Source organism: Lygodium microphyllum, chromosome 23 (assembly GCF_053477565.2).
Source record: "Lygodium microphyllum isolate KBCC chromosome 23, Lygodium_microphyllum_v1.1.10, whole genome shotgun sequence".
NCBI classification, from domain to species: domain Eukaryota; kingdom Viridiplantae; phylum Streptophyta; class Polypodiopsida; order Schizaeales; family Lygodiaceae; genus Lygodium; species Lygodium microphyllum.
In genome coordinates this window covers 32,770,223-32,793,146 of record NC_141157.1, presented here as the reverse complement: position 1 = coordinate 32,793,146, position 22,924 = coordinate 32,770,223, and the positions used below count along the sequence as shown (strand labels likewise).

Here is a 22,924-nt window from a genome sequence, read left to right as displayed (position 1 = left end):
TTTGATAATTTATTTTGAATATTCTTCTTTCCCATTCACTAGTTCAACTACAAGTTTCCTAGCATGTTCAAGTTCCAATCGTAAATTCTTAATGTACTTAGGAGATATGAATCAATGAGTAGCTCCACAATTAATAAGAATTAACAAGGGTTTATGTTGGTGCTCTACATAAACTTATAGGACAATGAATTGAGATTCAACCTCTTGATTATTGATGGCCATGTGGATAATGCCTCTCTCTAATTCTTCATAAAGGGCATGATCCTCTTCTTCTTCTTGTCCGACAAGGAAACAAATTCACAGGCACCCGTTCCTCATCCTGCTCCCCATCCTCTCTTGCTAAAGTTTTTTATGTGGCTAGAGGGTTATAAGGAAGGTTGGAATTTTTTATTCAAATGAGAGATTGGGTCTTGAAGTGGTCTAGTTGGTTGCATATAAAGCAACAAGGTTGGGCTCCTTGATTGGGATTTACAAAGTGGGGGTTGTTGTTGTTTTTGGGTTGGCGATTGGAGGCATTATTAACAAGGTTGAGGCAACCCTATTTTTTATTTTCCATCTGAAGATTGATCGTGGCTCTCTTTGGATAGGGAAATCCAGGGTTTGGGAAGTAAGAGGTAGCTTGAAAGTTCCTCCTAGGGAGAGATTCCATTAAGGGTTGAGCTCGTAGCAATGCATCTTCGAGGTCAAAAGGTTTCATAGCCTTTAGTTACCCATTCAAGGGTGGATTTAAGCCTTGGCAGAAGCATGCTACTTGTGTCATTCTCATTTTGGGAGCATACTTTAGGGGGGAAGAAAAACGAGAGTAGTACCCCTCCATGATTAGCCTCTATTGCCTTAGGTTGAAGAACTTGTCCATTCTACAAATTTGATAGGCTAGGGATAGGTATCTTCTTAGACAACTGCCTTGATCTATTCCTAGGTTTGGAATATCTCAATAACAATCTTGTCCTAACACTATTATTTCCACCATAAACAGGCTTCTTTAGTGAGATATAATCGAGCGATCATAGCCTAACCTGGCCACGCACGTTCTCGCAAAAAAGTGGTATTCCATCTACTCAATCCATATCTCAGTATTAATTTCTAACTTTGAACGTGCAAACTTAGATGATTAGGCATTCCTTAGTTCTACCTTGCACACAAAGTGTCCAACCTTATCTCATGAGGATCAACCTATAGGTTCTTAAAGACACAACTATGGTCTCTAGTAACATGAATGTATTTCATGAATCGTCCAAGATTGATGTAGTCAAGTATTGCACTTGGTTTAGTGAGAGTGAGAAATGAGGAGAAGTTAGGCATCAACCTCTCTACCTAGGAAGGTCTCGCTTATCAATCTTTATTATAAACTTGGGAAAATTCACCCAACTAACCAAGTCCACCTGACTATAGGATGGTTCCGTTGGGAAATCATCCAAGAAAATTGTCTGCCCACTTCCCATGGTGTCGAGGTGTATTTTAGTGTTTCAAATAGGTAGGATACCACACTATGATGACATATAAAAACAACTTCATTAATTAATGTTTCCATAGGGTTCATTGACATGCCCTTAAGTTACAGACACAAAGCAATCCATTTGAAAAATGAGCTAGAAGATTAGTACATCACGTGGGAACTCGAGAGGACATGTTGAAGGAGCAAGCCAAGATCCTCATAAGATAGTACTTCAAACAAGGTTACATGTAGATGAAGCTAAAAATACAATCAAGAAAAAGTTAGTTGAACAAGAAGAATCACTAGAGTTATTGGATAAGGGGATGTAAACTTTTCAAAGGTTTGCATAGAAATTTTGAGGAACAAAAAAATAGAAAATCCATAGAGCAACATGCCACTCTAAAGAAGAAGGCAAAGAATGCAATAGAGTCGATGGCATCTAATTCAAGAGGTAAAAAAACAATAGAGCATTCACCTCCTCATAAAATACTAACCTAAAAGATCATAATGTTAAGCCACCCAAACCAATGTCCTGTGGGTGACTCCTATATCCCCATTTAAAGTTGTTAACATTGCTTACTTTAGAGCCTCTTTATAGCCTATTGCCTCCACTATATCTTATTTTTTGATGCATAATTTCAATTATAATAGAATAATAACTCATATTTGTCCACTATTCAATATCCATTTTATTTATTTTATTACAAAAGTGATTTTTTAAAGTCATGGTACACGTTTCAACTTAAGTCTTTTTTTCGTATTGTTTCTAAAGACAAAGGTGGAAGTATGCCTAAGAAGAAGATCATTGATATAGAAGTACAATAAATAAATAAAATGGATAACAATAGTCTAAAAGGTATAAGTCTGAAGTTTTTTAATGATATGTTTGCATCTCAAAAGCCATTCAATTCAGCAAATAATTCAAATTCAATGCTTAAGTTTAAGTTGTAACTTGATTATATTGTTTGTCAAGGCTATGCACTTTGATACATTTGTATGTGATAGAACTAGGCTAGATAGGAGAGCTAGAATAACCAAATGATGAGGTTGATGATAATAAAAGAGATACATGCATTTGGTTATAAACTTCTACAAGATCAAGAAACTTATTATACTTGACGTTAATCGACAACTTATCAAAAGATGTTTTTGAAGATAAATTGAAAAGTAGGGTTAATTTATAAATCCACCACCTCCAGTTTTGGGGCACATTGAATTTACAAGCTTAAGAAGTTGTCGTGGGTTTATCACAAACAAGAATAGTTTCTTTGAGGTCTAAGGTAAATAAAAATTGTCATGATGTTGAGCACTTGTTCTACGCATAAAATCAGCTTCATCATGAAGTCATAGGCTGGCCAAAGGTTTTTAAAGACAAGGGTTAGTGCTATCCAGTTTCTCCAATTAGCAATGTGAAAAGTGAAACTAATTTGAGGTGATTTTTTATGCTCCAGAGGAGACACAAAGAAGCTTGAATATTTCAATACTCTTTTTTAGATTTGGAGCAAGGTTTTTGAATATAATGCCAATTTTCTAGTTCATGAGTGAGGTTATAATGCATTTGTAATGATTGGGACAACTGCATCACTCCATCTGCTTTTGATCCCTTAGATGAGGAGCAAGTCCCTTACCCTCAACCACACACTTTTGTTGTGGTCATACCACTGGGAAGTAGCCTCAAACTCCCTATACTATACAAAGAGTAGCCCCATTAACAACTTTAAGGACCAAAATGAAACTAATTTGAGGTGATTTTTTATGTGCAAAGGAGATACAAAGAATCTTGTTATTTTAAGATTTCTTTTAGAGTTGGAGCAAGGTTTTTGAATACAACACCAATTGTCTACTTAATGAGTGAGATATAAAAGCCTTTGTAATGATTGGGACAAGCACATCACTCCACCTACTTTTGATCCCTTAAATGAAGAGCAAGTCCCTTACTACCTCACCCACACACTTTTATCATGGTCTTACCACTAGGCAATAATAGCCTCAAACTCCCTATAGTATACAAAGAGCAGCCCCATCAACAACCCCAAGGACCAACTTTCTTCTTTGGTATATAGACACTTTGTATTAGTACAAGACAATGACTAAAATATGCTATGACTTCTAGAGAATCTATAATATACTTCGTTATGAAAAATACTTTTAGACTCTTTACGTGTTTTGGCATTGTTCATGTTCCTTGAATTCTAAATGCTCTTAACCATTTTTGGGTGTTTTTGCATCACTTTTGTGTGGTCTACTAGCACTTTAAAAGTAGTTGCTTTTTTTTCATTTTGAAGTGATAGAGCACCACTTTTTAGTGGTGTATAATGAATTGTAGATGGTGTTTAGCACTATACTACTTTTGACCATTTATAAGTGGTATAACACCACTTTTGAGCGGTGCAACAACTCCTTGATGACCACTTGAGACTATTTTAGAACACTTGATAATGGTTTGGTGACAAGAAATTTTTGTGACACTATTTCACAATGATGTTAAAATAATTCAAAGTGTAAACGGTGCAATTTTTTTGTTTTAAAGTGGTGGTTTGACCATATGGAAGTAGTAACCAATCACTAGGAAGAGGTGATTGATGGGCAAAATACCAATTTTGCAAGTGGTCAAAAACTACTCTTGTTAGTAAAAATAAATAACTTCCAAGTGGTTGCTTCTACCACTTGGAAGTGGTGAGCAACAAATAGCTAGGAAGAGGTGAATGGTCAATAGAATAATGTGACTTACCACTTATAAGTGGTGGCAAACCCTTTAAGTGAAAAGCAACTAGTTGTGAGTGGTTTGCTGTCACTTGGATGTGGTAGTCATCACCTAAAGCTTTAAATCACCACATTTAACTTGTGAGTCACCGAATATCTATAGTTTCTTATCGAGTATAGCATAAAAGGTGAAAGTACTTGGCACAAACAAGGAATCCAACTCCACAAATAAGTGCATGGAATAAACAAGTGATCTGCAAACCATGCGAGTTTAGCCAAAAAGTATTTATCAACAGTCTACTATTGGTTAGTGGTGACAAACCTTTTGTCAATATGGTAGCAAACCACCTAAAACTAGTATGCACCCATTCCAAGTAGTATATGACCACTTGGAAGGAGGTAATGCACTTGGGAATGTTATTGCATTGCCTATAAGTGGTAGGGCTCTAATTATAAGTGATAGGGGACCACTTTCAAATGATAGTGTACCACATATAAGTGGTAAAAACACTTACGTGGTGGTCATGAATCTTTTTAGGTAGCAACAAACTACTTAAGTATCACATACAACTTTTTAAGTGGTCATCCCTAGCCACTTGTGAAGTGTACTAACCTTGGGAAATGTAGTGCACCATGTATAAGTGGTAGCATTCCATTTCAAAGTTATAGGGGACTAACTAGTCGAAAATGGTAGTGCACTATCTATCAATAGTAGGGGACCACTTCCAAGTGGTAGGGGATCCAAATGGTGGAAACCACTTGTAAATGATAAGGGACCAATTATAAGTGATAAGGGAAAAATTTTGCAAGTGGTTCATACTTGCTAGCGGTGTTGGATCTTTAATAGGTAGAAGTACATCACTTGAAAGTTTTATGTAGCACTTTTGCGTAGTTTTGGACCACTTCTCTAGGATGGCGCACCACTTATGAATGGTAATGTCCCTCTTATAAGGGCTAGTGTTCCAATTTCAAGTTGTAGAGGGGATCATTTACAAGTGGTAATGCACTGCATGTTAGTGCTAATGACCACTTGCATGATGTAGCACACCTTTAGCAATCAGAAGCACACAACTTATAAATGGTAGCACACAATAGCAAAGCACTTGTAAGTGATTAGAAGTGAACTCAGAAAACTCGTTATTGGTCGCACACCAATTAAAAGTGGCAAAGCATCACTTTGTAGTAGTGACCAAATGTGAGTTGTAGCATACCACTTGTACCTAGCTATATTAAAATGAAAACTAGTTCAAAGGTAAAATAGAGTGGTGTATAAACTAAAATACTCATTTAAAGATAAAAATGTGCACCGCTAGAATTTCCTTCAAAAGTAGAATTTTGGTGCTCTATTTTTGCAATCTTTATGCTCCTTGCTACAATAATCTCATGCAACCTTAGTGATTTCTTTGAATGTTGTTTATCTCCTTTTCAAATATTTTCTCCCACATAAAATTGTTTCCTTATCTTCCATTATGCTAACTTAGAGCATTAAAAGGATTACTCTAACAATACGTATGATTGACTACCTAAATAACACCTAATTGACCACAATGGCCCGATGTAAGCGCACTAACATTGTGGGACCTTCTTCCGCCCCTAATGTCAAAAATACAACCATTGATATGGTGTAGGTTTATTATTTTATTTTCAAAAATCTTAAATAAATAATATTATTCAAAATTGAGCTTAAATTTTCTTTTAAATGACAATTTAGCTTATCTACTCTCCATTAATTTCCTTTTAAAGTTCAATTCACAAATTACTAAACCATAGTAGTAAAACATGGTTAAAAATATCGAAAAGCAATAATTTAGAGTTGAAACATTAAACCATAGTAAAATATGTTAAAGAATATTGAAAAGTAACAATTTAGAGTTGATTATTTAAATTTAATTTATTTATTTAGTTTAAAATATAATTAATTGATTAAAATAAAAATAAATACAATAAAATAGAGTATAATTAAATTAGATTAAAAGTTAAACCTAAATTTCATCATAGACTAACTAAATTAGCAAATAAGTCTCAAGAGAAAAGTGCATGTATTTTAATTATCTTTTTTGGAATTCAGCTGAATAGGGTAAGTAAAATTTTTAGTTTCCTTTTTTCTTATTTTTCAAGAAAATAAAAAATCAATCAAAACACCTTAGTATTTAAAAAGATGTATTCATGTGCATATAAACTAAACTCAAGATGTGAGTTCATTATTATTTGAATGGAAATTATTTAGATTTCATTGAAAATGTTATCTTAGTCTTTTTTTGAAAATGTCTATTTTGTTTAATTATTTTTCTCGATTATTTTGATTGAAATAAAATCTTTATAATGATTCTAATGACATGTGTGCCTTTGATAGCTGGACAAGATTGAGGCATCCTACCATTCCTAGGGCCACACCTAAAAACTCTTCACCCAAAGTTGTAATATATTGCTTAAGGTGGCCAACCACTACTTAAGTACATATGGTCGTCCATATAGGAAGGTTCTCCCTTATGGCGGGTGAGAACTAGCGCATGTTGGAGAGTGGTGGGTTTATTTTACAAAAGGCAATGTAATAAGTTGATGCTAATGAGGGCTCACACAAATATTGAAACGGTGTCTCGGAAGCTACAATGAAAAGGATAGATTCATCATTGGCTCTATATACAACTATAAAGGGCCACACAATGGTAAAGGCCTTGAAACATGAGCTTTTCAAAAGTGTCTTGCAAGAGTGTTATGATGTGCACTTTACAAAGAATCCAACATGTAAATGTCAAGATTTCATGGATGTTGTAGTGGAAGGGAAGGCATATTTGGCATGGAAGCATTGGTATGTGTATCTTCGAGTATTTGGAATCGATGCAAATGTAAACATGTCTATACACTAACCCATGCTTACTAAAGAAAACTTGCACCTCATATTTGGAAGTAGAAGAACTTTTCCATTGTCGCCCATAATGTGACCCAGAAATTAAAAAACTATGATAGTTCTTAGCACAAATGTGTTTTACTTTATTGTGAAAATACATATCATAGCTCGTGGGGGTAGCTATGATCAAATTTTTTATAATATTTTACTAACATTGTCTCTCTTAATTCGTGAAAATAGTAGTACACTTGCCATAAGATAATATAATACAAATCTAGACCCGAATTGCTTGCATGATTTATTTTGTCTTGTAAATGAGAGAGAGAGAGAGAGAGAGAGAGAGAGAGAGAGAGAGAGAGAGAGAGAGAGAGAGAGAGAGAGAGAGAGAGAGAGAGAGAGAGAGAGAGAGAGTGTGTGTGTGTGTGTGTGTGTGTGTGTGTGTGTGTGTGTGTGTGTGTTTGTTGTACAAGAAAAGAATTACTTATGAGTAAAGAGAGAGGTGGATGTGGAGAGAGCGAGAGAGAGGGACCTCTTTACTAGTAAATAGAAAACTACTTGTCATAGCACTTGCCATAATACAATGTAATACAACTTCCATCAATCTGGATTGCTCACATGAATTATTTGTATTGGAAAAGAGAGAGAGAGAGAGAGAGAGAGAGAGAGAGAGAGTGTGTGTGTGTGTGTGTGTGTGTGTGTGTGTGTGTGTGTGTGTGTGTGTGTGTGTGAGAGAGAGAGAGAGAAAGTGTGTGTGTGTGTGTGTGTGTGTGTGTGTGTGTGTGTGTGTGTGTGTGTGTGTGTGTGTGTGTGTGTGTGTGTGTGTGTGTGTGTGTGTGTGTGTGTGTGTGTGTGTGTGTGTGTGTGTGTGTGTGTGTGTGTGTGTGTGTGTGTGTGTGTGTGTGTGTGTGTGTGTGTGTGTGTGTGTGTGTGTGTGTGTGTGTGTGTGTGTGTGTGTGTGTGTGTGTGTGTGTGTGTGTGTGTGTGTGTGTGTGTGTGTGTGTGTGTGTGTGTGTGTGTGTGTGTGTGTGTGTGTGTGTGTTATTTAGGCAACAAAGAACTATTCACCACAAGAGAGAGAGAGAGTTGCCTACCACACCAGAGACAACTTTCACAAGTATATATATATATATATATATAGAGAGAGAGAGAGAGAGAGATAAGTATTTATGAGTAAAGAGAGAATTATTTGTTGCAACACTTTTTATAATAAAATGCAATACAAATTCTATCAATCTATAGTGCTCGCACAAATGATTTTGTATTGCAAATTAGAGAGAGAGAGAGAGAGAGAAAACAAGAAGGTGGTGGTAGTGGAGGGAGGTGGAGTAATTTGAGAGAGAGAGAGAGAGAGAGAGAGAGAGAGAGAGAGAGAGAGAGAGAGAGAGAGAGAGAGAGAATAAGAAGGTGGTGGTGAAGGATGTGGAGTTGTTAAATCTCTATGCACATGAAAGAAGGACAAAATGAGAGGCAAAGGAGGTTATTTGAGAGAGAGAGAGAGAGAGAGAGAGAGAGAGAGAGAGAGAGAGAGAGAGAGAGAGAGAGAGAATGACTAAAGGGGGTGTGGTGGTGGTGGTGGTGGTGGAAAGTGAAAGTGGAGGTGGGTACATCTAAGGATGGAATAAGTAAACTATATGGAACAAGGATAGAGGGATTACCAAAAAACTTGCTCAAAAAGCTCGCTCCTTGCCCTTCCCCAAGAGATTGTATTTGTGTGTTTTCGTAATGGTTTACGAATCAATCTATTTATACAAGTTAGGGATGGGAAAGTACCCATAAAAAGAATACATGTCTACCACCATCTATTTGTGATCGGAATTTTGCAAATATGATCCTATCCACATACATAAAATCACACCACATCATGATCTACATTTGTAATAATCATCTTGCTACATATAAACATAAGCATGTGCTCTAAGAATAAAATATCCTAGCATAACATCACAGACTAGTCTAGCCTAATAGCCTAGCTTATCATTACTAGCCTACACTAGTCTAAGTTATATCTTAAGCATAGTATAGACTAGTCTCATCTATCATGGTATAGTGTAGGCCAGCCTTATAAATCCATAGCCTAGCCTAAGCCTACTAATTAGGGAAGATTTGGATGCACTTTTGAGCCTTTTAAGTTCATTGGGATTGGGGAATATTCCATAAGAAAAATGAGAATGCGACTACTATTAGGGAACCTTTGAGATTACTTTTTGGTGGGGAAGCCATAACTTGAGCATATAAAATCCAAATTTGTCGAAGGTTGGTGCTTGAGAATCCTCTCATCGAGACCTTTTCAATTATATGTTACATGATTTTCTGAGATAAACAAATATAGTTACTTGTGGACCCCTTTTTTAACAGGATGATGACATGGAAATTCTTACAAGGCCCAAAAGTGAGTCCAAATTTTCCCCAATGGAGTTGAAGCCATGCCTAGTATAGCATAGCCTAGTATTAGCCCAAGTCCAAGCCTATCATAACATAGCCTAACCTAAGCTACACCTAAGCATACACTTAAATATCCTTATTGCTCCTTAAACTAGCCCATATATCTTGAATCCAAATCCTTAAAAGGGGTGTACACAATCGATGAACCAAAACGAAATCATAATATATCCATCAAAACATATGTCGTGGCTCTCCTATGGTTATGGGATTGTTCCACTCCCAATCCATCTTAATGTACACATAATTGAATCAAAACTTGAATCAAAACTCTTCTAATTATATCAATGGCTTTTAAAAAAACCCTCATCCATTATAGTTTGTAGACATCAGTCCCCTCAATCATCACATCAAGACAACTGCATTGCATCAATGTCTTTCCCTCATGACCAATGTGGTGAAATCAATCACGAATGTGCACAATTAGAATCTTTGAAACTCAATGTGAAGTGATGCAAAACCAAATCCTTCCTATTTTATTAAAGATTCATCATGAGTATGCAAACAAGTACAAAGGAACACCCACATATCCACATACATATAACTATGCTCTCAAAATAGTGTAATTCTTATACCTAAAAATAGTGGTTATTATTTATGTATATAGTCTAGTGTGTAAACCTATGGATAGTATGTCTATATGTGCATCTATTTTATTGCAACTATACGTTTATCATCATGTTCAACAAGCACAACTACCCTCCAAAATAGACATGCGTGTAAACATGTTTATAGATGCAACTATATAGCATAATGGAAATTTAAAAGGCCAACTTTTTGGCATTCACCAAACAAATGAAGCAAGAAAACTAAACTAAAGGATCGTTTAAAAAAATTTATAAACAATAAAATAATATTTATTATCATTGGCATGGAGATGTAGTACTAGAGCAACTATGGAAGCCATGTAGGCAATTGTTCTAGAAAGGCCATCCAAAGATATCTAAGTTTGTAGGCAATACCAAAGTAGATGTGGTACTATCTCACTTGCATATAAGAAAATCAAACAACAAGGCACCTTGGAGGAGAGTCCTTAGATCAGAGATGTCAATCATAAGTCCACGGAAGTCTTTCTTTAAGTAAGACATCGCTAATCTCCATGTTTTCACCTTTTCAAATCCGTTATTGCAGAAATGCTTTATTTTCATCTTAATTGAAGATGCAGATTTCCCATGTTGAGTTAGTAGTGTATAGGTAGGAATGGATTTACAAAAGAATGATGTTATGTGCCCAATTGGAGGGTCTATTGCTACCTCTATGAATGAACCTGATAGGTTCAAAAGGGAGATGATTTTTCTTCCTGAATCTTTTCAATAGATATCCCTCCTTGGAGATTATTATTTCCATATTGAGAAATGTTATATAGATGGAAATGTAGTGTCAATCATCTATTAGGAAGAACTTATTATCAAAAGAATCAAGGACTATAAAGTCTTTTGGATAGATATAAAAAATAGACTGAAAACCACTTCATGATATCCCATGTTTGTTGTTTCGCCAATTTTTGGTAAAATATATACTCAAAGTGAAATAAGTATAGGTTGCACCATAGAGGTGAGCAAGAAAAGCCCATAGGAATGCCCTGAATTTGCTTCCTGATTTTCCCATTAAGTTGGATATAAGTATGATCAATCAGTCAATTTTTTATTAAGATAACCTCTTGTAGATTTAAAGAGAAAGATTTCCTATTATTGCACCAAGATCCATAAGTAGAATCTATTGGGAATCTTTGAAATGTAATATAAGGGGAATTAGAGGTTTGGAACAACCAAGAGATTATAGTGCTTAGAATGTTCTATAAGCCTTCATATCCTTCATGAGGGATAGACTCATAGCATTTCTTGATATCAAGTGAACAAGCACTAAAAATGCTATTGGAAAGGTTAATAATAAGGTCAATGGAAGAGTAAATGAGCCAATATGATTGGATGCATAGGCTTGAAGTCAGGAAAATCTTTTGATTAAGGTTCCACACATAGTTTGAAGCATTACTTTGCATATATTTAGTAGGGATGCACATTGAATGTTAATTTCAGAGTAGAGGCAAGGGTTATGCATGTGTAAGCCATCTAAAATCTGATTAGTGCAATTTAAAATTCACCATAAGGAAAGGAAGCTACAAAGAAGATGGAGTAAGTTCAAGATTCAAATAGTTTGTGAGTTCTTCAAATGAATGAAGAATGTTGTTATGATCATGAGTACTAGGGGCAAAATCGGGTCCTTTGCTTGATAAGTTTTGATAAGAACTTTTACCATATAAACAAAGGATTATTTGGGGCTTTGTCCAATTAATAAAAGTTGAGTTTTGAGGGAAGTAGGCACTTGTCAATAAGTTTAATGACATCTCCTCTTATGTTGACAAGTAGAGTACCATTTTTATGGGTGAGTGTCTTTTTCATGGCCAAGAGAACTAACTCCCTATTATAAGAAAATACCAATGATGCTCTAATAAAAACATGGCATTCACCAATCCACTTGAAGAAGAGAATCATGGATTCCTTTAATATTCTTACGATGAAGATATTATCTACATTGTGGATAATGAACCATAAGGCATTATCAAACCATAGAATAGAACCATTCACGTGCACACTTTATAAAATTTCTAAAGTAATTCATACATCCATAGAGGAACTTAGCATCCTTTCTCGCATCCAGTTCCTTATGAGACTTAGTGGACATGCAAAGTCCATACAGGGAGGAGGGGCATCTATTCACTTCAAAAGTTTGTATTAAGAATGGTCCCATTAGTCATGCAGTGCTTGATAAAGAATAAGTCCCATCATGGACTAGTCTAGAATATTCTTTAACTGCTACATATAGATCTTTTTCTCCAAGCAAGATAAGCCACATTTCAATTGGAATCAGTGCAACAAGACCATAGGCCCCAAAACTCCAAGTCTTGTTCTTCTTATCTCGAAGGAGCCTGAATGTCACGGTGGGATGAAGGCATCCACATAAAATTTTTCATCATTGTTTACCCATGAGGGAGTCTGCCAAGTAGTGGCTAATATGTTGGCTTTCTCTTCAAAGTGTGATGGGAGAATGAGGGAAGAGTATTCAACATGTTTAGGTCTTGGAGAGGGTGAGAGAATTTCAAATTATGTCCTTGGTTTGGGGTTCTCAAAAGCAAAAGGGACTTTCTTAATAGCGAACACATGTTTTAATACTTTTTTAGAGGATTCAAGCCATTCAGAGTGCATTTTCTCATCCTCTTCCATACACATTGGTGGACTTTTAATGAGAGCTTTAAGTTTCAAAGTAGCAACTTGGGGATCTACCAAGTGTGTTTGGTAGTTTTGTAGCCATGCAACAATATATAGTTACAAAAGGAGAAGTGCCTCAGAATCTGGATTATTGGCAAGGATGAACTTAAAGTCAAGACTGATGATCATATGGTGAAATTCAGCATCATTAATACAAGTAAGTAATAAGTATACAAAGGGAGGGGTGCATGGAGAATGTCTCCATAGCCAAGAGTTAGCAACTCAGAATGCCACATATAGCATCATATTGGGGAATATGGGAATTTCCCATAAGTTTGGGACACGTGGTCAAATCTTTGGATTTTTCATAACTTGAACACTATAACTCCAAATCGAGCTCTATAGCTCAATAGATTCCATTTTTCAAGTGTTTTCCAATGATAGGTCACATCATAGGGTTTTGAGAAACTTATGGGGATGTTATCTGGGTGCCACCTTTTTAGTATTCAAAAAATGGGAATTAGGAGATTTCCAAACTCACTAATATTGTGTTATATTCTAAAAAGACAATAATTAAAACCATTAAAGGTTATTGAGAATGAAGATCATAGTTGTACAAGGACACTATGGCCACTAGTATGTGTGTGTTATCACATAAATAATTCATTGATTACTAACCTTTAGATATAATGGCAACAAAATAAAGTTTTGAATAATCGTGGTTACATTTCTTAGTTGAATACATATGGGAGGGCAATGAGATATCCTCAATATAAGGAATAATCATTTCTTAGTTGAATACATAGGGAGGGCAATGAGATATCCTCAATAAAAGGAATAATCATTGGAGTCCTGCAGCATTACAAAGTTTGTAATATACCGCTTTTTTGCAACCTAAAATTTGAGAATTGCATTTTCCAAACCATAGTAATAACTACATGGTGAAAAGGTGATCATGTTACCTGCAAAACCAATCGGAGACACTAGTTAGTGAGGACTAAGAAGTACCAGCGGTTCGAAGTGTCAAAGGACCACCTTGGTAGTTATCCCCTTCACACCATGTGAATAGTACTTGGTTTGAAGCAAAAGAGGACATAATTGTTGTGGTATGTGTTTGTATTATGAAAATGTATGTGTGCGTGTGTGCATGCATGCGTGCTCACATATGTTAGTATGTATTGTGTGTGTGTGCATGCGTGTGCGTACTCACATATGTTACTACGTATACGGTTGTGAAGAAGCTAAACAAATGTGAGTGCATGCACATGTGTTCATTTAAAAATAGGGTTAAACATGTGATTGATAGAAAATTATATGAAGCAGACACTGTGTAAACAAAGCATAATAAGGGGATACTTAGGGGATTTGGGGGTTTCAATTAGGTAAAAAGAGTAGGTGTACACATATTTACTATTAGTTAACGAGAGGTGGGGGGCGGGTGCCATGTGGCAGCCCCCCACCTCCCCCACAAGAAAAAAAGAGAGCGTGGGGGCAGGTGCCACGCGTCCAACACCTGCCCCCGCTCGCAAAGATCGCACCCGCCCCGGCACGAAGCGCCGGGCTGAGTCTAGGTGTGGAGCGCCTAGTATGGTTGAAGCTAGGAGGAGGGGAGAAATAGGTTTGCTGTCATTACCTTAATGTGAAGAAGAATAGAAAGCGCACCCAAGTAGGACTTTGGCCCTTCTTCTAAGGGAGACTGGTGACGAGGGATGTAATATATTATGGAGAGAAGAAAGAAAGGTATGAGGCTTAGTGCGAGAACTTTAGGCCTTCATATAGCCAAAAGGGGAACCTTAATCGTAGTCATGATGATGCCTTAACCTTCTTGTCACGAATCTAGTAAGCGAAATCGGTTTTACGATTGCCGCATTAGTTGGAATCTATCGATAATGCTGCTTGTGTAGTCTGACGAACGATGATTCAGTGAGACTATTCGCATGTTCTGAAGCCACTCAACGCTATTCTTATGTGGCATCGTCACAATTCACATGTTCGAGGCAAAAGGGTAATTTGATTAAGCATTTTAAGTCATTCTTTCCAATGACATGTATGTGTATGAATGAATTGCCTATGTTTCCATGTGCATAAATGTGTGTGAGTATGATTAGTGTGTGCGTGAGTGAATCAGTGAGAGTAGTGGTGAGTATGTGCACATGGTATATGTGATGGGTGCACAAAGAGGGAAGAAGGGTCTGAATGAGTGAAGATTAGGGTAGTGTCTGGGAGTGAGTGCATAGAAGTGAATTCGAGTGTGTGGGGGCGAACTCAGTATGTGCCATGTGGGAGTAAAGGCTTGTGAAATGAGTGCACATATACCTATGTGCAAAAGAAAAGTACCCTTGTATAAGTGAAATACATGTACCAACCCACATTCAAGAGTGAATACAAGAGTCAATGTTGTTGCGAGTGCAAGAGTGTCTATACAAAAGTGAGTATGCGTGCAAGAGTGCCTATGTATATGCTATGCACAACTACCCATGTATGTGCACGTAGTCCCTCATATTGTGATGCTGCTTATTTGGTGCATTCTATTTCCTACATAAAAAAGTGGACGTGCTATTATGTGCACATGTGTCTATCCCTATGTGTGGATAAGGTGCCCTATACTAGGTGAGTGCACAAGCAAAGAGTTGTGCTTGTGTGTATACACCAATATGCACATGCAAGTGATCTACAAGTCGTCAAGTGTAACAATGGTAGAGCACCTAAGGTTACCTAGAATGATCAATGAAGTGTGGGCCACGAAGTAGTCGAGTGCCTAGATAATGGTTGATTGCCTAATGTGCATCAAGTAGTGAAGTGATGTGCCCTACCAATGGCTAAGAGGATTAGAGACTAGAGTATATGTGAGCAAGAACCCGTATATGCTATGTGATTGAGTGCACAAGTGCACTATGTGGTAGAGTGACCAAGGTGATTTAGCATGGTCAATTCGTCAGGATGGCTAGTGCTTCAGCAAACTCTAACATTTGCCTATTGGTACTTAACTACCTACCTAAGTTGTGCTTCACATCTCCACTCACTCTAGATGATCTCAATCATTCTTATTCATGTAGTGAATAGCACCTTACAGCACTCAAATGGGACCTATATATAGGTGATTGACTGGCAAATCATGAGATCATTGCTAGGGATGGGGCTTGGTCAATTTATTTAAGCAATGTATACTTACTTTGTTTCTAAGGAAATCATGGGAAACTAAGGCTCTCTCCCCTTAAATTCTCTAAAGACATTTGCACACGAGCCAAAGATCGCCCAAAAAGTAATACACTATTGTTGACACTTCCCTTGAACTCTAAATATAATTATCAAAGTGACTTAATAAGCACACTACCAAAAGGAGTCATCTTTATATGGGGAGTAATTACAAATTTTTGCCTAAGGTTGATTTGGATATCCTCACAAAATTTCCTATCTTAATACCCAATATGTCCACATCTAAATAATGTGAGGTTCCATATGCAAATATCTATAAACTCATGTTGTATTACATAAACTAGTTATGTGCTTCATAGTTGGCAAATAATCTAACAAGGGGATTGGTAGCTATTAATGTCTCATAGGGTAGTATAACCACACCATAGTAAAATGATTCATGAAAACAATTTAAGGTCAACAAATTCACTTTTCAAAGTAGGAGTGAAGTTAGGCTCTATGGTGAGTGAAGTTTGCATGAGACAACACTCTCTATAGAGAAGTTATGTCACATCACACTAAGTAGGCAATGGTTAGGAGGGGAAGAGGGACTGTGAGATTACAAATCTCGAGGATATTGGGAAATCCAACCTTAAAGGACTTGTAAGTAGGATACATTGAACTAGACTCATGTTCCACCTAGAAGTAAGGTTTCATGTTATGAAGGCATTCAATTCTATTCTATAGGAAAAGTTACTTGATAAGATAGATAGGAAAATGATAGAAAGCTCCTTGAACACATTAGACATATATAAAGAAACCATCAATGGTGTCTTTTGAAGCCTTTACCTTCAACGTTAACACATATCTTTAAACATGTGGGAAGGTTCATATCAAGCATAAATAAGATCACACATACATATAAAAATTCAAACTATTAAGGGAAATGTGATTACCAAATTATTTAAAGATTCTCACAAGATGTAGTAAGGGTTTTGGTGTGATGTATGCATTATGGCATTGGATGAGATCTTTTTCTTGTCCTTTTTCCATAAATGTACATACAATTGATGTGAAATCAATTTATGAAAAGACAAAAATAGGCATAAAGGTGTGCCAATGAGAGAATGTGAATCAATTGTGTTATAGAGAGTGAATCAGTTGTGTGCATGTTGGGTATATTGGAGGGACCTCACTCAAGGCTTGGCTCTCTAAGGTGCATCACAACACAAGCTTGTAGTACATCATGCTTTATCATGTTTAAGTGGCTCTAGGCCTCCCATCGTATACTACAATGGGGTTGGTGAGTGTATCAAATGATTAGAGAGGCATAGGCTTCCAATTTTGCAAGGCAAGGGGTGAGGAGTAGATGTAGGCCTTCGTAAACACTAAAAAAGCGACAATGACATGGTGAACTCCTTGCCTATGGGGGAGATGTCAAGGTGGACCATTGTGATGCATTGGCACTATGCTATGCCATGGTGTCATGCCATGTTATGGCTGTGGGTGACTCCTAGGCCAAAGGGGGAGCAATGACACATTGGTGCGGAGTCATCTTTTGGTGCCGTGTCGAGTTATAATGCCATGCTGCCGAAGTTGAAATGGTCCATGATGCAACCTGCAAGGCCAAAACCTAGTGGGATGCATGAGACATTGTTGGTTCACAAAGAGAGAGACAGAGAGAGAGAGAGAGAGAGAGAGAGAGAGAGAGAGAGAGAGAGAGAGAGTGTGTGTGTGTGTGTGTGTGTGTGTGTGTGTGTGTGTGTGTGCACGCCCACGTTGCATGTGCAAGACAAACAAGCCATTGCATACAACAAAGTGGTTAGAATTAGGCCAAGTGAGAGTGGTGAGAGTGCCCACATGCATGCACATACACATGCATGAGTGTGTAAGTTCAAATTAAATCGTGTGTATGTACATGCATGTGCGTGCATGCACATGTACACTAGGGATCCAAGGGCATGACTTCATAGAAATCATATATATGCCAAGAAAACCAGATCATCATTACTTTAAACCTTCTTTAATGCTCCTTTTCCCTTGAAAAACTTGTGCCCACATTTCTGCCTTATTTTCTTGTGATCAGAAAGACATGGCAATATATCCGGTTAATAAGGTGGCTGTGTAAAGAAAGACAAGTGACCCTCATAATGCTCTGTTCAATTAATGACGTTCATATATCTGTAGCATCTTTACAGAGGTCTTCCACATTTGTAAGTTTACTGTGCCAGAATCCCAGACATCAATATGAATTCATGCAGTTCCAAAGTCCCAGTCATCTAAGGTATCAAACAAAACCATATGGTCAATGGTCATGGTCAATTTGTTACCTACAAGTGTTCCCTAAAATTGCTTAAGGTCTCTTTTCTTAGAGACTCTGTCAGCCAACTAGGCCTGTATAGGCAATGAAGCCTGTGACCAGAGGCAAGGATTCTTGCTGAGTTTAAATAACTTCCAAAAAGACTTCCCCAGCCAAATTGGGGCTATCGACAAGATTTGGCATCGATCAAGACCCAGTGCTCACATTATGTCAAGGTTTTTACAGGAGTGCCCACTTGGTTTTGTCGAAACATCAGAGAAGCAGCTCCTTCACAAGATGATTACGTTCATGTCTGGGGTTGTTGTTCCTGATAGTTTATGTAGCGCCTTCTCTGCATTAGGCTCTCCATTAGCATAGCCATTCGCGTCAATTGACATGGGGTGTTCATCAGCTGTGAAGTTACCTATAAGCCAGCCCTCAGTCTTAGCTTTTTCCAAGTAGCAAGCAAACTTAGCTTTGGCATTGGGTATATCCAAAGCAAGATCGTCTAGACTGTCAGCTACTCTGGTGAAACCCTTCGACATTTGGCTCACAGTTATAAGACCTTCATTTGAGCATTCCTCGAGAAGGTTTAGCAAAGAGTCATTTTGCTTCTCCATTGCCATGACAAGTGTTTTTTTGACCACCTCATGATGAAAAAATGGCATATCGAGGTCTCTGATACAGTGGCATGCTTCTAGGACATCACCACCAGCTTCATACTCTTCTAGGAGCCTAATGATTTTGTCTTTTGCATCATCAACAGCCCAGCCAGATCCACCCCCCCAACAGCGGAGAATCCGTTCATTTGCATGCGGTGCAGCAAGCACCGATCTCGCAGCATGAACTATTTTGCTCCCTAGCGAATCAGGTAACAGCTGCTTCTTGATTTCCTCAAAATCCAAAGGGGAGAACACATTATCTACCACAGCTCTTGCTAGAAACAAGGCTAATAGGTTTCCAGCATCAGGAATGTCCAAAGTCGTATCCTCAGCAGATTCTAACAATGAGACAAAGGCCATCACACAATCCTCTGTTGTTAAAGCCTCGGCATAGAGAGAGGAAAGTAGCACAGAAGCCATCTCCCTTTCATGATTTTTCCTCTCCATTGCTAAGATTATCAGTCTCTTCACAAAAACGTGATTTAGGTGAGGGACAGCAAGATCTTTCAAACTTCTGATCACCTCTGTAACATCATCAGAGGCAAAGTACTCTTGAATGATGCCAGTTACCTTCTGTTTCAACAGTGCCAGTTGATCTGCTTCTGAGTTGGCATGAGTTTGCATGGAGGTAAGAGTTTTCACAGAGGCTGCACTCAGAAAGCCACCCTCAGCTGCCTTGGACACCAAATGCTGAAATGTAGATTTTGCATCTGGTATATCCAAGGATACATCATCAATGGCATCAGCAACACGAGTGAAACCTTTTAAAAACTGGCTGGATGTAATTAAACCTTCCTCAGCAGATACTTTCAACAAGGACAAGATTCTAGCCTCGGAACTCCTGTTTTCCATAGCCAATGTCAGAGCCTTCTTCACTACTTCATGGTGAAAAAAAGGGACATTCAGCTCTCTGATGCACCTACGGGCTTCTGCCCCATCTCCACTCTCAATGTATTCACTGAGCAAAGCACTTATCTTGGTTTTAACTGTTTCAACTGTGGTATGGGTACTACCACCCCACCTGCGCTCAACAATTTCAGTGCGGAGGCATGCTGACAAATAGCTCTTATCTGCCTTCTCAATGACATCCCAACCTTTTGACCCTTGGGGTACGGCTAATGCCATATTCTTCAGAAACACAGGTGGAAGAATATCATCAACAACTGCTCGAGCAACGAAAAGAGCCAGAATGTCCACTGCATCAGGAATGTCAATTGCCAAATCATCAGCTGACTCAATGAGTTTTGCAAACCCTTTCATTACTTGATCTGGCTGAATGAGATCAGCATATAATGCTGAGAGCAATACAGCTGCCATTTCCTTCTCGCGATCATGCCTATCAAGGGACATTGAGATTAGCTTTTTGACAAAGTAGTGATGATACATTGAACATCCAACCTCCCTGATCTCCTCTGCAGCTTCTGCAACATTATCTGTGGTGAAATATTCCTCTATGATTTCCTTCACTTTGTCTTTATAAACTTGAATGGACTGTGTGGCTGGAGCAGTCACCAGTTTGTAAGGTTCCTGGATGAAAGACCCAAACTTTAGTCTTACATCTTCTAAAATCAACAGATCTGTAAAACAGATCTTGATCTAGAACTGTAAAACAGCCTGCCAAAACAAGAGGAAGTTGCATCTATTCCTGTATATAGTACACACGAAGTTGAAAGGCTTGACCCATATAATGAAACCTTGCTCTTTCCAAGTGGCTAGAAGAGCTTTCCTGACAAGGATCTGTGTACAAACTGCAAATATATCGAGCATAATGCTCAATGTGTGCTATGAGATCTAGACTCCATCTAGTTGGGCAACTCTTCAAAAGGAAATGGGGCAGGTTCCCAAACTTGACAGAGACAGCCTGATTGATTCATACTTCGGTAGCATTACAACCTTTCTTTGGTTTTCACACACCATAACTGCTATCATAATAGACCTTTTTGAGCTAATACAATCAGACACAGGTCTGGCAGAGGGGCATTTGATGTCCTACCACAGCAGAGGGTGCTCAAAAGAAGGTTTTGACAAATTAATTCTCACATTGTAAATTTATGACAGCACCATGAGCTTCTGCGACCACACCTAGCTAGGTGTATAGAGCCTTCCAGGCAGAAGCTCATGATGTTGAACACTGTAGGGAAAAACTTAAGGAAAAGAGCCCCGTTTGCCAAATCGGAAAATGCCAAAAAGTTAAAGATCCAGAGTTGGCTCACTGTCAGGCAATGCTGTCAAACAGGCAAATGTTCAGTACAGTGGCGATCGGCAATCACCTCATCACTGTCGTAATTAGGATCATTGCGATCAATACAGGCCTCTCCACCAGTTTCTAACCATTTGCCCCATGTGCCTCTGCCTCCAGCGCCTCCTGCAGCACCACAAACAGAAGGTGGAAGTTCAACTTCAGCAAGCATGAATCAGATGCATCTTGTAAAGCATCTAAAAGTGTAGAACTACTTCCATTTGCAGTAGTCAATACAAATTCACCAACTCCTTCAATCATGAAGCCAGATCCTCATATGATACCTTTCTTAGGGCGAGACGGCTTTCCTGTGTGGGAGCGGCGGTCTTGCTTAGGGTTGGAGCCGGCGGAAGCACCCTTAACAAATGCATGCTTGCTCGGCTTGCTCTGCGGCGTCTCTGCTGCTGATAGAGTCCTGGACAAGGCCCCGTCAGCACCGGCGGTGCCGCCAAACGACATAGATTTGAGCAGCTGCCGCTGCTCGTCTGTGAGGAAGGGCTCGGGAGCTGCCATGATGATGCAAATCTGTTGAGAAAAGTAGTAAGACGCACAGAAGACTGGCCTTTTCTGAGGATTTAATTAAGCAGATCTACAAGGGAAGTGTGGCCTGAAAGCGAGCTTTTGGCTGGATGACAGTGAGGTCTTCTCCAGCGATGGCGGCCCTTCTTATCCAAGGCTGAATCAGCAGGGACATGTATATATCTATCTATCTTCTTCCTGTTCTTTTTGCTGATGCTAGCAGGATGAAATCAAAACACACACACTCTCTCTCTCTCTCTGCTAGGGTTTTGCTGCCAAGAAATTACCCCCATATAAGTTCCTTTCACACACACCCTTGCCACCCTACGTTCCCACTTGCACACACACCAACAAAAGGTGGCAACCTTGCTTCCCTTCAAATCAACAACCGCCCACATGGCACACTCATTCCACAATAAATTTTAGGCATACGTGTCATCATATTATAGGTATACACAATGCACAAGAAATTCTAGCCATACGTGTCATCATATTATAGGTATGCACAATGCACAAGAAATTTTAGGTATATGTGTCATCATACTATAGGTATCCACAATGCACAAGAAGTTTCGCATGACTTTCCACCCAATCACAATCTAGAACCCCATTTTTCGAAACCGCTACAATTTTCATCAACTCCTGTGAGGGAGAGTAAGGGCAGGGCCAAAGGCCCAAATTTGAAGGTACCCATCCAGGGGGGGTTTATCCTTCACAAGAAGGCCAAACATGAATGTCCTTACTTAGGATAAGGATAGGTATAAACTCTTCCAATCCCTTCATGATGGTTGCAACATAGCCCTTCAAATTAAAAATCCGAGCTGCTCTTCAAATTCTAGTACTAAAGGGAGCCACCACATCCTTAGCCCCTTGCAATAGTATTTTCCCAAACTTGGATCCCGATTTCTCAAACCTCAACTACATCATGAGATTTTACACCATACAGTCTACGATCCTTATTCCAAAGCTAGTTATGGAGCAACTAATATAAGTAGCATGTTGTTGAAACAAGGGTCGCAAGCACACCCCAGAGTGGAAGGGGGCATGTGAGGTCCATGTACCCCACCACAATAGGCTCAATATGGGGAAACCCCCTCGCAAGCAAGGAGCTCATGATGTTAGCACCACAATAAGAGCATAACACATGAATTTGTTCAAAAACTTCTATACAATTTTCTTGATTTCATTTTTGTAGCTTTTGATTGTTTTTGAACCCTTGAAATTTAAAGCTTGTAAACATGTGAAGGTTCCACCCCCAATAAAAAGTTCTAACACAAAACTTGCGATCATGGTGAAGACAAAACCCAAGCAATATAATGCTAGTGCACTTAACTCATGTTTCATGGGATTTTAAAGCATTGTTGTATGTAAGTTACATCCTAGGTAAAACTTTAAGGACAATCCACAAGGTATTCAACCAAATCAAAGCTCTCTCTAGT

General features: G+C 38.3%; 1 protein-coding gene across 1 annotated transcript; it reads right to left on the bottom strand.

Annotated features, from left to right (window-relative positions):
• Positions 1-17,430: 17,430 nt before the first annotated feature.
• On the bottom strand, positions 17,431-21,747 carry LOC148016031 (MA3 DOMAIN-CONTAINING TRANSLATION REGULATORY FACTOR 1-like). Its single transcript, XM_087663829.1, has 3 exons — positions 21,251-21,747; positions 20,998-21,092; positions 17,431-20,254 (listed from the first exon to the last, which is right to left on the bottom strand). The coding sequence occupies exons 1-3, from the start codon at positions 21,477-21,479 to the stop codon at positions 18,356-18,358; spliced, it is 2,223 nt and encodes a 740-aa protein (XP_087519955.1). The 5' UTR covers positions 21,480-21,747; the 3' UTR covers positions 17,431-18,355.
• Between the last annotated feature and the right edge of the window lie 1,177 nt (positions 21,748-22,924).